At 37.7% G+C, this 17,018-nt stretch overlaps 3 protein-coding genes across 3 annotated transcripts; 1 reads left to right on the forward strand and 2 right to left on the reverse strand.

The window, feature by feature from the left end:
- Positions 1-3,334: 3,334 nt before the first annotated feature.
- Positions 3,335-6,100, forward strand: LOC146321363 (CXADR-like membrane protein). Its single transcript, XM_084725836.1, has 7 exons — positions 3,335-3,615; positions 4,443-4,763; positions 4,841-5,116; positions 5,202-5,234; positions 5,350-5,526; positions 5,618-5,674; positions 5,789-6,100. Exons 1-7 carry the CDS (start codon positions 3,537-3,539, stop codon positions 5,857-5,859), a joined length of 1,014 nt encoding a protein of 337 aa, XP_084581962.1. The 5' UTR covers positions 3,335-3,536; the 3' UTR covers positions 5,860-6,100.
- A 1,264-nt stretch (positions 6,101-7,364) lies between these two features.
- Positions 7,365-10,645, reverse strand: LOC146321364 (uncharacterized). Its single transcript, XM_084725838.1, has 7 exons — positions 10,348-10,645; positions 9,963-10,256; positions 9,619-9,891; positions 8,754-9,014; positions 8,559-8,663; positions 7,609-7,634; positions 7,365-7,505 (listed from the first exon to the last, which is right to left on the reverse strand). The coding sequence occupies exons 1-7, from the start codon at positions 10,643-10,645 to the stop codon at positions 7,395-7,397; spliced, it is 1,368 nt and encodes a 455-aa protein (XP_084581964.1). The 3' UTR covers positions 7,365-7,394.
- Positions 10,646-12,250: 1,605 nt separating this feature from the next.
- On the reverse strand, positions 12,251-16,774 carry cyp21a2 (cytochrome P450, family 21, subfamily A, polypeptide 2). The gene is made up of 11 exons (XM_084725667.1): positions 16,566-16,774; positions 16,220-16,411; positions 15,551-15,640; positions 15,308-15,462; positions 15,054-15,149; positions 14,709-14,819; positions 14,521-14,607; positions 14,200-14,283; positions 13,662-14,032; positions 12,783-12,886; positions 12,251-12,694 (listed from the first exon to the last, which is right to left on the reverse strand). The coding sequence occupies exons 1-11, from the start codon at positions 16,696-16,698 to the stop codon at positions 12,441-12,443; spliced, it is 1,677 nt and encodes a 558-aa protein (XP_084581793.1). The 5' UTR covers positions 16,699-16,774; the 3' UTR covers positions 12,251-12,440.
- Positions 16,775-17,018: the final 244 nt, after the last annotated feature.

Below are 17,018 nucleotides of genomic sequence, written 5' to 3' on the forward strand. Positions count from 1 at the left end.
CGCAAATGTTTACCTGTGCAGCAGATAGTTTCATGTTGAGACTCCTGTGTGACTCTGTGAACTGAGAACAGGTGGAGATGAAAAAACCCTCTACAAGTCAGTCATATTTTGTCTCTCCACTCAGCTACATGACAGAAAATGGCACATTTTTATCCACCAGGTGTCCTGTTTTCAGTTCTCTTAATGGTCATATCAGAGTGCAGAGGTACATCAGTCAGTACAATTGTAGTATAAAACGGGAAGCTGATGGAAGTGGACAATTTTCTCCTTTTTCTTTTAATTCTTTATGATTCAAACAACTTCTGATATAGACTATTTTGTACTGAATGAAAACAATATCAGAAGTTAAGCTTTTAACAGAAATTTCAGCACAATTAGTGTTTGTCCCTTAAGTGTCTCTTCCCGCCACCCCAGTACTTGACTGTCCATGTCCTGCAAACTGAGAGCTGGGGAAACATTCATTCAAATGTTATTTTATTTTCAACAAAGCTGTAGATTGACTGTATGATTCTTTAACCAGGCTCAGCACCTGCGTCCTGCTTTGCTTTGTATTTTTGTCCACAGTCCTCCTGCAAAGACTAAACATACAAGCATGGAGCTGTGGACATTAAATTATTATCATTTATACTCAGAAACAATGTGCATTTTATTTTGTGTGTGGACTTTGTTTTGTATAAAATACAACATGATGCATACTTACTTTGTACAGCAGTGTACCACTTCTTTGATGCCATCACTTCATCCTCTCTATGCACCAAGCAGGTACATTAATCTGATTTCATGGACAAAACAGGGAGAAACAGCCTTTTTATGAGAGTGTTATTCTCCTTCATTAAACCACTCTGTAGACTATTTTGGCTATTTCCAGACCAAGTTAAACTGAAGTCTTTGTCACATTCTTTAGCAGAGGTGAGCACACAGTTCAAGGTCAGATTATCCCCTCCAGGTCCACACTCTGAGGTAACTGTTAAGACAAACATGATAGGTTTTAATTGCAGTGATGTCAAAAGTAAAATATCACAATCCATGCTTTGTTTTGGCACTTTGGAGTTTTAACACATACCATAGAGGGTGTGTAGCCCGATTTTCTTTAACACCCTTCGCTGCAGACCAGTGGACCAGTTTGGACACTGGTACTCTCCAGCATGCAAATTGAGTGCTTTGTTCATATGAAATGACTCTGTTTGGCCTTTATCATGTGAGACATCACCTGCCACAGACCACTTGATGCTGTTGCTCACACTGAGAGAGGAAGTGTCACTTCAAGCAAGTGACACCGACTCACCCACTGCAGCAAACACTTCCTCTATACCATCGGCGAGAAAGGGACCACAGGTTTCACTTTGTACGTCTTAAACCATGTTTCCATATGCTAAAGTTTAGTACCTTTTACTGTACAGCTGATGGTGGCTTTCCCATTTTCTGTGTTTGTCTGACAGTTTTTTATTGATGATCAGATTAGAGAAGCAGTCAGAGGGATTTTCAAAGCGAAATCTATTTCCATTTAATGAGGCATTGTTTTCGGTACTCCCATTGATATGTATCCCTCTGTCAAATTTCTTTTATGTGTACACATACTTGGGCAATAAAGCTAATTCTGATTCTGATGGTCTACAAACATGTGACCGCTATACAAATGAACACTTCATGTGTACTGGTCATTGTGCATTTTTCATGTACCATTTTTCTCAGTTCTATTGCATGTGCAAATAATACCTACCTACCTAGCTACTAATGCCTCTTATTACTGTTACATATTACCAGATGCCTATTAATTATGCAGATGTATAAGATGTACCTTTAATTCAGTGATGAGGAGCAGGCCTGCTGAACATTTTCCACAGGAGGGAACTTTCACAGCATGTTCAATATTTGTCCACTGGGTGGTGCTGCAAGACTCTATATAATAATATCTACAAAGTAAAAAGAGTTTTAGCATGTAGTATGTTGTGAAAAGGCAGAACTACACAAAAAAGAGTGTCCATCCATTCAACTGATCTTTGTGTATACTTGAGTACTGACAGATTCATACCAAATATATACTTTACATATATAACCATTATATCATATTTTGTTGGAGATCTGAACATGAACATTTTCTTAAAGGAAACAACACGTTTAGACAAATTCAATGTTTTCTAGCTTATTTATGTATACCTTATGTTGTGGTTTGCAGGAATAAATATTTTTAACGGACAGGCTCGATACAGGGAGCAGCCTTGGTTCAGCCTTGGTCCCATTGTAATTGTTTACTTTGTTTTATTTTCAATTAATGGCTTAACCATATAATGCATAAATGATTTTTTCAGAGAATTTTCAATTTCTTTCAAGCTATCTTTATAGCTTTATAGCCATGTTTGAGGTTGGCATTTGAATTAAAACAGTGCTGAATAAAATATTTCACAATTTTTCATGCCTCTAGCCTTGGTATTAGTCTAAGGGCTTCACATTAATGCTGGGAGAAAAGTTGGTCAGAGTCATATATCTAAACTGGTCTGTATTTTACCAACATGTACCAATAACCTGCTTAACAATATCTGATCTCTTAGACAAATGATCTTAGTGGTAAGTAGTCATTAATCTCCTTTCAGTGTACCTGAGTAAATAAAGGTTAAAAAAAAGAAAAGAATGGAGGGCAACCAAGAGGCAGGATAGAAGGGTGGAGACTGCTGTAGCTCAGGATCTGTGGTCTTCTGCAGAACAGGTACAGAGGACTGCCGCAGCTCAGGAAAAAGGGTGATGAGCAAGAGGTGGCTGCAGGGTTGCAGATATTAATTATGGAACCTGCCTCCTGGAGGAGGAGATGGCTACGGCCCAGCTGTGACAGGTTTGTGTCGGACAACCAAGGTGAGATGGGAGCAGACTCAGGAAAGAAGGAAAGAAGAATCCTTGGAATTGTCAAAGGAGGTCTCAGGCAGGAAGCTAGAGACTCAGCAGCAGACTCAGAAACTGGAGCCTAAAAGGTAAATAATATACGATCCAATCCAATTTATACTTTGATGCTTCTGTATTTTCTGCTCTATGTACTCACCACTCCCTGTGCTGTGTGATGTAGTGGGGAAGAGGTGCTGCTGGTGTGTATTGCTCAAAAAAAGAGAAGCGTACATACAGGATACCCACTGTGAAATGGCCAGGTACGGCCCATACAAATTTATAAGCTCTGATATAGTCAATGTTATCAAGTAATTAGCATATTCAGTAATTTAGTGTTGCAGCAAGTAGAACTGTGACTTTGGTAGCAAAAACCCTGCTCTTTCACTTTCACTCTTCACTTTTAAATGTGAGAACAGTGAATGACTCAACAGTGTTCCCTTACGGCCATTTGTCAGTTTGATGTATATGGTATATGGTAGCTCTATTTGCCACATAAGCCGGTAAACAGAAAAGGAAACAATTTGATTGAAAAGGGTTGTGCAGTAGGTAGTTTCATGCTGACGTTTCTGTGTGACTTGGAGAACTGAGAATAGGCGGAGATTAAAAAAAAAAAAAAACAACCTCTATAAGTCACTTATCTTTTGTGCTCTCCATTCGGCTACATGACACAGAAAATGGCACATTTTTATCTACCAGGTCTCCTGTTTTTAATTGTTTTGATGGTTATATCAGAGTGCAGAGGTGAGTGGCTCACTGAATAACATCTTCACCATGATTCAATCAATGATTATTCTGTGTGTATTTAGTTTTTATAGCAAGTAGATTGAAAGAAGTATGACTGTGACTCAACTTAAAAAGTGACATATATATACACCACTATTATAAAGCCTTCAGTCAGAAATTTAGGAGTGATATGTGACAATGACCTGACTTTTGAGGAACAGGTAAAGAGAGTTCTGCAGTCCTGCTTCCTTCAACTCAAAAATTTTGCTAAAATAAGACTTTTTTTTGTTTGTTTTTTTTAAGTCTCATGCTGATTTAGGGGAGGCAGTTCATGCTTTGTCATCGTCTTTAGACTTTTGAAACTCTCAGTATACCTGCTTCAGTTCATAATCAAACTCACATCTCCGGCTTGTTCAGAATGCTGCAGCTAAATCGGCTACCAGTAAGGTTTAGAATTAATTTTAAGATTGAACGGATTACTTTCAGAGCACTAAAAGGTCTAACTCTAAGCTACAGTGCTGACCTTTTAACTCTTTGCGAGCCGGGCTTTTTTTTAGACAGGCTTTTATTCGAATATCTCCCTATGCATTGCTATTTGGGAGTTTGGAATCACTAAAGGGTCTTTTTTTTAACCTGCATTTCTTTTGTATTACCCTATACTCCAGTTTTTCATATTTTTTCAGCAAATTCTTAAATATTTGTCTTTTGTTGTGAATTATTTTATTAACTGCCTTACAGTTCAGACACTAAATGCTGTAGGCTATCTAAAAAAAATCCTATATATGCTCTCGGTCTGATTCTTAAACTGATTCTAATCCATATTTCTTATTATGATGCCTCAAAAGGAACTGAGATTGTGTCTGCCTCCCAAGAAGAGGACGTGGCTCTCCCTTGTTTTAATACTAATGTGACAGATCTGAAGAGCTGCTACAGGGTCAAATGGATAAAGCGTGCCACACATACCAGTCAGGCTAAGGTTATCCTCGCCAGGCCCAAAGCGCGCAAGATCCAGGATGCTGAACGTGTAAAATGGGAGGCTGATGGGAAGGGACAAATGTCTCTTTTTCTGTCAAAAGTGCAAAAATCTGATGAAGGAGTCTACAGCTGTGAAATCTACCAAGGCTGGGACTGTACTTTTGTCAAAAACATATCTTTAAAAGTAAAAGGTAAGACATTTTATTGTCCTTATTCTCACTCTTTCACAAATAAATAATGTATCACATCAATCACTCCTCTCTGTCAGAATGTAAAACCAGTGAAGCAGTGAAGGAGACTCTCAACACATCTGTGACCATGAACTGCCCAGTGGACATGACATCAGGACAACGAGGACCTCAAAATGTCTCCTGGGTAATCCTGAAAGGTGGCAACCCTGTACCTTTCAACTCTAAAAGGGCTGAAATTAATGGTACATCTTTAGTCATTCGGTCTCTGATTTCCAGTGACAGTGGTTGGTACAGATGTATGTACATGCTTGGACAAACTCAGCGTTGTTTTGACATCAATCTGCAGCTCAAAGGTAAGATTATAAACTATTTGATATCATCACTTATAACAAAAGGCAATATATATAACTTCTGTCTACCTTTTCCATTTCCTCAAAGAAGTGAAAAATGTTGTGGCCACAACAGTCGAAGGTACTGCAAAAATTCATTTAGCATTTTTTGTATTTGTAATATTGTACATCTTGTTTAAGAAATCCCCTGTTACATTTGGTTGTAATTACTTTTATTTGCTTCCTGTCTCCCTCAGCACTCAAAGCTACTGAGATTATTTTGGAAACCAGGAAGGAGGAGAGCAATGGAGCACTTATTGCAGTTGTGGCTTCAGTCATTATTGCCGTCGTCATAGTTGCCGTATTGATAGGACTCTTCATTTACCGCAGATGGAACAAGAGAAATGCACAGCAAACCCAGAGGCACCGAGCAGGTTTGATCTGTCTAAAAGATACTTTTTAACTTTGACATAAATGCAGTGTCTTGAAAATATCACAGCTTCATGTTCTCTTGTTGTTCGTCAGAGATTCATATGGAATCTAATGATGGTTATGAGATTGTGGCTCTTACATGTTCAGAGGGTGAGCAGCGTTTTATTCTTTCACTACCTTCTTCTGTTAAGCCACAGTGACCTCTTCTGCTTTCTTTATTGCCTCACCACTGATTTTTTTTTTTTTTTTTACATTTTTTCTCAGGTCCTTCAAACCAAGCAGTCAATAGTCTATACCGCCAATATCAGGATGCAGGCCTGTGTACTTGTAAGTAGTACCACAATTTTAAAATCAAAACTACTATAATAAAATCACACATTAATTCTTCTTCAATTCTCACATTAAAATAGCCAAATAACAATTTTCTCTTCTTCATTGCAGTCCATTAGTTATTTGCAGTCTGCTCAAGAGAAAGAGGGTTTTCCGTACCATCTAATCTGGATTGCCTGCTTACATTTATGCAATATTTGAAAACATGCAACATCTACTAAACTGTAAAGTGTTTGAATTTGTCTTATAAAGTTGTTTATAAGAAATGTTATTTGAGCAACATGGAACATTTGTACAGAAGTGCAACATAGAAAATGCTTCCCACCGCTTTTTCTTAGATTGTTGAAAAGACTTTACCATTACTTTCTGTAAATATATCTATGACATGGAGACATTTAATTATTCAATAAAATAATTTATCCAACTTGAATAAATGTCTTTAGGATGATGAATGATCAGGATCATTTCTGTCTGCAGTGCTGGGGAAGCTACTTTCAAAGTTACCAATTACTTCACACTAGAATAAGTTGAATTACCACAAAACTTAGAAAAAGAAGTTCCAACTTTGTAAAAACAAAAAACAAAACAAGAACAGGACAACATAGATGTGATATGGAATCATACGGAAATGTAATACAAGTAAAAAATGGCAGAAAAAAAATGCGACTTAATTACTGCAACAAGTGCCCAGTTGTTCACAGGTCATACACAGACCAAAAACATACAATATTCTTTTCATGAGGGTGTCGCACCAAGCAGGATTATTAGTTTCTGTTCTATTGCTTGTTACCACAAAAATGTGCATAAAATATGCAACAACTTCTTGAACAACATGGACATTTATTAGTAAATAGCAATAACCAATGTTTATGACTAACTGACCCCTAATATATATTAAGATTCAGTTTTACAAAGTCATTCAAAACACAAGCAAGCTGATAATCTAACCTCCTGGAGCATGCTTGAGACCTAATCCTGTCCCAAACAAAACAGTTCAATCTGGGATTTTCACAAGGACAAAAATTGCAAGATGTGTTATATTTTTGTTGTAAACAAATCTGTATTTTGTATTGTCTGACTACAACTGAAACAGTGAAGGAAAAAATAAAGAACTTACACCTTTTATGTAGACTGTTTGATCAACTTGAGCATTGATCTAACAATAAGCCTGTTGTTTTTCTTGTTAGTTTTGTAACATCTGATTTGTACAATCTTAACAGCTAAATAAAACAGTCTTACATGTGTGACATAACAGTATGAACAGCTTGGACACTGGTCTAAACAATAAGCCTGTCTATTTTACTTGTTAGAACAGGAAGGCTACTACATGAACTATGTGAGTCACTGTGCAAGCTTCTGCAAAATGTGTTTAAACTACTAGTTTAATTACACGTAGGTCACTACACTCCTCAGTACTTTGTCTGTTACAAAATATATTCCCCTTTAAAAATCAGGTTTAATGAAACACTTAGTGTATCGATGGTTGAAAACATTTATCAAGATTAAAATCTCCAGAAAAAACATTTTATTTAGCTTTACTTTACTTTACAGGCTGTAATAAATGATAGAAATCATCTGCGGTGGCAGCTTCTTGTTTGGATTGCCTTTGCTGGTGCAGTTCTTCATCCTGAATGGCCTCATAAACATGAGTCTGTGAAGAGAAACACTGTATTCACTACATCAGGATTAACTTGACAGGAAAATCAAAAGTGAGGTTTTTATCAGGCATTTTTAGCACAATTATTTCTTCTTACCATTCCAATAACTGACTGCTCATTTTCTGCAAAGAGGGAAGTGGGAAAACAGGGAGTCATTCAGTATTGTTTTATTTCGTTTTTAGGTTTTAAATGCAAAAAAGTACTACATAAATTTGTTTATTGCGCCAAGACTTTTTGACTTTGTCAGGAACTTCTATTTAAACAAAATAAAATAAAAAATATATAATTTTACTAAATTATAAAATGCTCTGGTTAAAATTATGACCTTTGTGTTGTTAGGGTTGGTTTCGACCCAGTTATAATATAAGATTATAAGACAATAATAAGTGCCAAAACTGAAATCATAAACACACTATCAGCCAACAGCCCACAGCCAGCTATCCTCCAACCACTTGAGCTTCAGTTAGGGGCTTCTCTCTTTGCCTGTTTGACCGAACAAACAAAGACGGACATGTCCAGGTACGTAAGGCCAATTCAGTTTAGGGTTGGTGACTTGCAGAGTACATATCTCCAGTTTACAGCATGTAACAATGAGAAGAAGATTTACTGTAAGGACAGAAAGACAAACACATTGTGCTTCACCTGCAAAAAAATACCTCTGCAAAGAACACACTAGTGTTACTTTTTGCCACACATGCATCTAAAAATATACAAATACACATGCATGTTCTTGCACATACAGTTTTTATGGAACCAGTACTTGATTTCTGTTGGTTTGATTTGCTTAATTGGTTGTTGTTTGTTTGACCTTGCAAATCTATATTTTGTATTATTACTACTTCTTCTTTTTATTTTGTATTTGTATTAAGTTCTATTTTTGAAAAAAAAAAAAAAAGACTTGTTTTTTGCCTTTTTCATGAAGTAAATATATATGGGTTGAAATTGACCCGTAACACCATAGATGTTACTATAGTTAATAATATTAAAATTTAAAAAAACATTTTTTTTTTTTTTTTTTTTTTTTTACATTTAAGATATGTAAGTACCTGAATCCTCCTTGTGGTTTCTCTTCTTGTACACGTAAAATCCTCCTGCAGCCATACATACCAAGAGCCCCAGAGGAAGAGCCAACCACACAAGTGTTTGCAGAGCTGTTGACATTAAATTATCATTATTTTTACTAAGAAACAATGGTACATTTTATCTTGTGTGTAGGTAAAAATAGCATGAGGCATACTTACAGTTACTGGTGCGCCACCTCTTTGATGCCATCACTTCACCCTCTCTATGCACCAAACACATTAATTCATTTGATGTAAGGGAAGAAACAGGGAGAAACAGCCTTTTTATGAGAGTGTTATTCTCCTTCATTAAACCACTCTGCCAGCTATTTTGGCTATTTCCAGACCAAGTTAAATTGAAGTCTTTGTCACATTCTTTAGCACAGGTGAGCACACAAGTCAAGGTGAGATTGTCTCCTCCTGGCTCGCTCTCTGAGGTAACTGTTAAGACAAACAAGAGAGGAAATGTTGGTCACTTTATTTTACAGTACATATAACAAGCTGCACTATGTATTAAATTAGGCAAAAAAAAAAAAGTGTTCTTTGTTAGACTGTATTAGGCTCTTTATTGGACTTTCTTAGGGGATCATTGGGGAGACATTACAACAGACCTGTACTGTAAACAACAGTGTATTGTTTGACACTGTTAAACCTTTATTAGAAGGTAATTAGAACATCTAATGGGGGTCTAACACTGGGAAACAATACAGTTTAGTATAATTATGTTTTATTGTGTCCATAATTGCCCTCTGAGAAAGTCTAATAAGGGTGTAACAGCAGGAAATGATACACTTTAGTTTACAGTACAGTTCTGTGGTATGTAATTGCCCTCTTAAAATCTAAAAAGGATCTAATAAATGGTTTAATACTGTCTTCTATAGATCAATTCTAGTTTTTGTCTAATTTGATACAAAGTACAGCTTGTTATGTCTTATTAGAGTACTGTAAAATAAAGTGTGTTAACATGTGTTAATAACAGTGATGCCAAAAGTTAAGCAGAATGATTCACGCTCTGTTTGGGTACTTTTGGAGTTTTAACACTCACCATCAAGGGTGTGCAGCCGGATTTTATTGAACACCTTTTGCTGCAGACCAGTGGAGTTTGAACACTGGCACTGTCGAGCATGCAGAGCACTCACTCTCCCTATGACCAGTGATGAGTCTTTGTTAACATGAAATGAATCTCCTTGGTCTTTCACATTATCTGCACTTTGGCCCATAGTCCACTCCACACTGCTGCCCACACTGAGAGAGGAAGTGTCGCTACAAGAGAGTGACACTGACTCACCCACTGCAGCAAACACTTCCTCTATACCATCTGGGGGAAAGGGAACACAGTTTACACTTTGTACGTCTTAAACCATGTTTCCATATGCTTAAGTTAAGTACCTTTTACTGTAGTTGTATAGCTGACGGTGGCTTTAACCATGTCACTCTGAAACAGCTGGCATTTCCATTTTCTGTGATGGTCTGTCAGTTTTTTACTGATGATCACTTTAGAGAAGCAGTCAGAGGGATTTTCAAAGTGAAATCTACCTCCATTCAATGGGGCATTGCTTTCAGTACTCCACTTAATACGTATCCCTCTGTTGTTACAACTTCTAGGTCCTCTATATCCTTTATATGTATTGAGGAAACACTGAAGCTCTATTTTGCCATCTGGAGGAGTTGAGCTCTCAACAACTGAATGAAAAAAAAAGAGCAAATCATGTGACCACTGTGATACTGTCATTTGCCTTGATAAGAATTTGGGATACTGAGACAACTCACTTACGGTCAAGAACCTGAAGTGAAACACTCGAATTGAGCGCTCCACTCTCACAGGTATAAACTCGAGCATCATTGAGTTGCATGTGATTAATCTGCAGAGAGCAGTCCTTCAGCAGGCCAAGCCTCAGGACGTTTGAAACCGTCACACTTCCAGCCATCACCACAACTGATCTTAAATCTCCAGCCATAGTCCAGTTAATAGAGGAGCAGGATTTAACAGAAGGTATGCCACACGGCAAAGTTACGCTATCTCCTCGTATGGCAAACATCATCAAGTGATCTGGTGGAGAAGACAGATACATTCAATTTTCTAAGTCATTCAGTCAAAAAATTAAGATGGCAGATCAATATTCACCAAGAGCTGAAAACTAAAGGTATTTTTTCCTATTAGTATTTAGCTCAATTAATTTTGATGGTAAAAAAAAAATTATATCAATACCTCATGCAATACCTACCAAGGAATTTGCCTTTGCCAAACAACAAAGAACACCAACAAACAAAAAAAAAATTAAAAGCAAAAATAAATACATTAAATAAATACAGCACATTAAATTACTCAGAGATTTTAATTATCCAAGTAATCAGGCAGTTCTGTCAAATTTATAATTTACCTGTCCCAGAGCACTGTTCAGTAATAGAATATTAAAGGTATGTGACTTTGTTGACCCTCCATCTTGAACTGAATATATTTATAACCACAGCTGATTCATGCATTATTTTCACATTTTTCTTCAACTTTAACTTGAATTTGTTTTTGAAACTATTGTTTGTACTGTAAGCATTTGGTTAAATTCATTTCAGAGGTGAACATTTGTATCTGTAGCCTCAGCATTTTGTAAATGAGGTCAAAGGTCTAGAAAGGTCAAAGAGTTATGAATTCATATCCTAAAACAGATATACAAGAGATTAACAAGAGAGCAGTTTCTGTTTTTCATAATTACCAGATGTCTGATGTATAGTGGCTGCAGGCATCAGAGAAAGAAGAAGTGTTAACAATGAAAAGGAAGCCATCCTTCTGTCCTTCTGCAGATTTTCTTGCATATTGCTAAATCATCTGACAGAACAAGCTTTTCAAAAGACATTTTCAGGAAATGAGAGTGAGGCAATTTATTTTTGGTTAATGACTAACCAGTGAGAGGATGTTCGTTGTCATCTTCTCGTGTTAATGCTACACTGTTATACAAAAATGAGGCCACTATACAAATAAATACTTCATGTGCTTTGCCCATTGTGTGTTTTTAATGTAACATTTTCACACTAATGATATTCTCTCGTAATGCCTGTTATCACTGTTACATATCATCAGATGCCTATTAATGTAGTAAATGCATACACTTTTACAAGATGTGCCTAAAATCCAGTGATGAGGAGCAGGCCTGCTGAACATTTTCCACAAGAGGAAATTTATTTCACATTTGGCAGCATGTTCAGTGTTTGTGCACTGGGTGGTGCTGCCAGACTCTATGACACATATTCTTCTTCATGTATCACCACAGACCACAGGTTTTGATTCAGGGTTCGATATGCATTCAGATTATTTTCTTGATTAATTGTCAATAAAATGTCAAAAAATGGTCATCACAATTTCCCAGAGCCCACAGTCTTCAGATGGCTTCTTTTGTCCAACCAACAGTCCTAAACCCTAATTCTCTTCATTTACAATTATATAATGACAAAGAAAAACAACAAATCCTCACACTTAAGAAGCTGGAACTATGAACATGCTTGGAAAATGCAAAACAATCGACTCACCATCAAAATAGTTGGCAAATAATTTTCTTTTGAGTGTCTAATCAATTAATCAACTAATTGTTCCAGCTCTACTAATAATGCAGTTTGCTTTGCCTATACAAAACATGAAACAATTCATTGTATATATATTTATAAGTCTGGTCTGGGTTTAGATACTTTATTTAGTGATGATCAAATAAATAATTGAAATAAACCCATTTAAATCAGGATACACTACAGGCAAATAGACAGCAGTATTGATAAGAAAGGGTCTGTAATTATTTTTACATGTAAAAATGTTTAAAAATAATTTATTTGCACACAAATGCACAACTTTTAAGCAACAAGCAGCACACCCTCTGTAGTTCAGGGATTAGTCACAGCTCTTGGTCGTGCTATAACTGTGTAGGACTTGACCTTGAGTACAACACTAGCAACTCCTCTCAGGTCGGGCAGAGAGGCCTCACTCTCAGGAGGAATGAACTGAAAATCTCTCAGCAAGTAAGCAGTGAACAGAAAGAGCTCCATTCTGGCAACAGACTCCCCCAGGCAGAGCCGGGCCCCCCCTCCGAAAGGGATCAGAGCACGGGTGGAGCCTCCACCTCCTTCCAGAAAGCGCTCTGAAAGAGTGAGAGAGAAGTTACTTTATTTGAGATGTGCTGAGCCGAGTGAAAGGAATGCATCCACCTCACAGTTAGGGAGCACTACCTGGTTTGAAGCTGTATGGGTCGGTCCAAACTGCAGGGTCATGGTGAGCTCCAAACAGATTAGGGATGATGACTGTGTTCTTGGGAATGAAGTAGCCTGCAATACTAAACAAAATGCATGGGGGTTTTACACTCGCAGTAACGTCAAGTAAAAACAGTGTTAGCAGGTAATATGTTGTGAAAAAGCAGAACAGCACAAAATGAGTGTATATCCATACATGCTTACAGACAGACATGATTCCAACATGACCCAAGTGTACTTATATTACTTACATATAACCATTATATAGTAGTAGGCTATTTGTTGCACATCAGATGAAAGATTCTGCACATTATGTCAATATGTTGTTGGAATTAAGTTTTTTTTTTGTATTAGATTTACACCTGGGTGTGTATAGACTAGCATAGAGACCAACACCCACATGTCCGTAGCCGACAAAGCTATTTGCACCCAGGGTGTAAATATACTCAGGGTGTAGAGACTAGCACTCAGGTGTTCATACTTGACAATGAAATTTACACCCAGTGGATAACCCATATAGCTTAGCATTGTAGGGACTAGCCCCCACATGTCCATGGGCAACAATACTATTTGCACCCTGAGTGTAAGTAGCCAAAGTGGATATATACAACCAAGTGTATATAGCCAGTCATGACAGAGACTAGGACTGATGAGTCCAGTGTCAACAATGCTATTTGCACCCAAATAGGATTATTATTGAGAGAAAAGTGGGTTTGTGTCATACATGTTTATTTGGTCTGTATTGTACCAACCTGTACATGCTTAACATAATCTGATATCGTAAATAATTTATAACATTATACGCAGTCATCTCTTCTGCACTTTTTTATTATCACTGCATATTTTCTTTCAGCTGACCTGCTGTCTCTGACAGCTCTGTGTGGCACTGCCAGAGGGGCAACTGGCCTGAGTCTGAGCACCTCATGGATCAAAGAGCACAGGACAGGAAGCCTGTGTCTGTCACTGTATTTGGGGTATCGTCCCTCTAGCACTGTGCACAACTCCTCATACACCTTGGTCTGCACCTGAAGATTAAAGCAAAAGAGTAGAGAGACACTGAGATAGATTTCAAGCTGTGTAAATACAGTGTTTTCTTGGAAAATGCTGCACCCTGCCTCTGGTCTGTGCAAGAGGAAGGCCACAGTCCAGTTCAGCCAGGCTGCAGTGGTCTCTGTCCCTCCGATGAGAAGGTCCACAGTGGCCATGTGAACATGAATGTCTGTCAGGAGCTGGAGACATGAACACATGCAATTGATTACTAGTACAATTTAAAGTAGAATTAGCGGCATATTTATCCAAATTTAAAATGACATAAACAAGTGGATAATATACAAATTCCTTCAAATCCAACTTATGCTCAGCTCCCAAATACAAACTCAGTATTCACTGTACCCACCACTCCATGTTCTGTGTTTTGATGTTTGTCAAGGCCCAGGAGGAGGGATCCTGTGATGGCATCCTCATTGTTATTCTCTTGTGACTGCACAGATAACAAAGAAACAGCTGATAAAAATTAACACATGGTTTAGTGGGTAAAATGTCACACTTCATGATCATGTTTGCTTGATTTGACTTAGAATTATCTAGCTGTTATCTAATTACTAAGCCACACCAAATGTATTTTTTTTTTACCTGTGACTAGAAGAATTTAGCATAATTAGACCTCTCTGTGGTATGTTTTGTGGCACAGTGACACATTTTTTCTGTTTTTACTGACCTTGTAATTGTTAAGATGCTGTCTTATAATTTCATCTCTCCTGGCCACCTCTTTCAGGAGACGGGAAAACACAGAATTGGGTAATTTCTTTGAGAGAACAAATGACATAATGTGTTAAATGTCCTGTTCAACAGATGTTTGTTAGTCTTTCTTGTCATCTACAGTCAATAAAATTAATATTTACTGACTCTGAGCAGTGGGAAGGAGTCCAGAGCAGAGATCCAGGAGGATCCCCACAGAGCAACAATCTCATTGAGACAGCTGTGCAGCTGCTGCAGCTCCAGCGAACTCTTATCATACTACAAAACACAGATTTATATTTTAATGCACCCTACCAATGAAATGCACTGTCCAGGGATGGAATAGCACATTATGTATGGACTTAAGTAATGCAAGTCTCACACATAAACAGGCAACCAAACACTGGTCTCCGACAACCTCAACTGTTCATTGATGAAAAACAGATTTTGCAATCCTTCTCAAATTGACCTTCTCAGAGGTACAAACTGTACTGTATGAGAACAGATACTCACTTCTTTTCCAAAAGCCAAAGTGGTGATGACATTGCTGGCTGCTACTGTGAAATCCTCAGAGAGATCGACGGCACTACCTTGATAGTTCATCAAAACCTAAACAGTGAACACACAATGCTGTGACCACTTTGGAAATACCCTGACATTTGGTTTACTGGATCCCAGCCATCAAATGTCAGGCTATTGTGTTTTTAGATGAGTAACTATGTTGTCCTCTGGTTTAGAATTTGTTCCTCCTGTTGTGTTTTCTGTACCTTTCTCAGATGCAGTGCCTGTCTTTCGATCACGTCGTGCAATGATTGCTGGCAGCAGCGCTGCAGAGCACTGTGGACAAGTCGACGATGTGCCCTCCACTCTTCATTGTAGTCCCCTAGAGAGATGGTGCGTCCTCCCCCAGACACGATGTTAGCTGATACAAGTCACGAGAGGTCATAAGGATATACAATAATATAATAATCATGCTTACTATCAGTTAAAAAGAAATTTGAGTTGTTTACCTGTGTATGAAACAGGTCTCCCAGCAAAGTCTGACCATTTTTTCACCAGTGCTTCTCTTATGACGTTGCTACTATTAAGTACCACCATGACTGAAAGAACATAGCAGGGTTGTTGGTGTAGTGGCCATCTGAACCCTACTCTCTACAAAGAAGTTCACTAACTCTTTATTTGAAGGGCTTGCATAAGTGTCATTACACTGTCATAACCATGTTGTGATACTTGTCATGAACATGAAGGAGTCTTTATGAATGTTCACGACAGTTGTCATTAACTCAGACTGCATCCAGAAGATGTTAAAATTTGTTTTTAAAAAGTATTAATGAATAACATTCTGAATTAAACACAAGATTTTTTTTCTGCAGCATCTTCATGACCACTTTATGATGTCCAATGAAGTCCAATGTACCACTTTACTTGAGGTCAAGGAAAATATTCATGACACACTTATGATTGTCACAATTTTGCATTAAAAGCAACATAATTGACCAAATCAGATAAATATTCAAAAAGACTCTGTCATGTTCACGACCGGTGCCATGACATGGCTATGACAGTGTAATGACAGTCTTATTTACATCCCTTCAAATATAGTGTTGCCAAAAGTTCTTAAAATGTGGATTTGCATGTTTTATGCCAGCATGTGATATAATTAAATTACGCATGATTACTTGTGTTTCCACATTTAAGGCGATAGATGTTTCCATACTGCTGTGCCAGATTGGTCAGGTGAATTGGCAGGTGATCGTGCATCAGCTCCATCATATTGCCTATGAGGAAGATGCCAGGAGGACCTGGGAGGGAAGGAGACGAGGAGCGGGGAAGGAACTGATAGAGACCCTGCAGCAGGCTAGATTCAACCACTGGATGAAGGATGTAAGAAAGAAAAAGGTGAGGCAGAGGTGATTACTAATCGTAAAAATCCATTTTGTCTGTTTTTTTTTTATCAGGTTTCCTACTTGCCTGTATCACCAGTGTAGTCAAATATACACATAAAGACAACAAATAGTTAATTACCTGTAGACTTACTGTCTTTGTGGTCTTCCCTTACACATTTGTCTCTCAAACCAGAAGTGCAAATCAGTACCATCAGCAGTAGGACAACTAGGAATAGTGCTCCCGCACTGATCACTGATATTTCTATCACCATTTTGTGCCGTCTTACTGGTGTCCCACTTCAGAAAGCTGGTCAGCATACTGCTTGCCACATTTATAGTCTTCTCATCAGTCTCTAAGCCCGTCAGTTTGACATAATGTTGTTTTCACTAAAATGAAGGACATCTTTATCTCTTTAGGTCAACATGAATGCGGGGCATGTAACAAAAAGCAGACAGTCTGATAAACATGGCCGGGAGTTAGTGAAGGGCATGATAACACATTCCAGTTGACATGATATCCAGTCATTCTGGCATTTGTTTATCTTCTAAAACAGCGAATGAAGAAACTGTCATAGGATTTGTGCGTTTTAAT

This window comes from Lutjanus erythropterus, chromosome 9, assembly GCF_056507025.1.
Source record: "Lutjanus erythropterus isolate fLutEry1 chromosome 9, fLutEry1.hap2, whole genome shotgun sequence".
Taxonomy (NCBI): domain Eukaryota; kingdom Metazoa; phylum Chordata; class Actinopteri; order Lutjaniformes; family Lutjanidae; genus Lutjanus; species Lutjanus erythropterus.

Bases quoted from the DNA above. Each gene is read 5' to 3' on its own strand.
- LOC146321363 (XM_084725836.1), top strand. From the start codon at position 3,537: ATGACACAGAAAATGGCACATTTTTATCTACCAGGTCTCCTGTTTTTA. The intron at 5,117-5,201 runs GTAAGATTATAA...ATTTCCTCAAAG, and splicing joins CATCAATCTGCAGCTCAAAG to AAGTGAAAAATGTTGTGGCC. The intron at 5,527-5,617 runs GTTTGATCTGTC...GTTGTTCGTCAG, and splicing joins AACCCAGAGGCACCGAGCAG to AGATTCATATGGAATCTAAT.
- cyp21a2 (XM_084725667.1), bottom strand. From the start codon at position 16,698: ATGGTGATAGAAATATCAGTGATCAGTGCGGGAGCACTATTCCTAGTT. The intron at 15,641-16,219 runs GTAATCATGCGT...ATGTTCTTTCAG, and splicing joins CCTTAAATGTGGAAACACAA to TCATGGTGGTACTTAATAGT. The intron at 15,150-15,307 runs GTACAGAAAACA...TTCACTGTTTAG, and splicing joins AGGCACTGCATCTGAGAAAG to GTTTTGATGAACTATCAAGG.
- LOC146321364 (XM_084725838.1), bottom strand. From the start codon at position 10,645: ATGTATCTGTCTTCTCCACCAGATCACTTGATGATGTTTGCCATACGA. The intron at 8,664-8,753 runs GTAAGTATGCCT...TAATGTCAACAG, and splicing joins GAGGTGGCGCACCAGTAACT to CTCTGCAAACACTTGTGTGG. The intron at 7,635-8,558 runs GTACTTACATAT...CCCTCTTTGCAG, and splicing joins AAACCACAAGGAGGATTCAG to AAAATGAGCAGTCAGTTATT.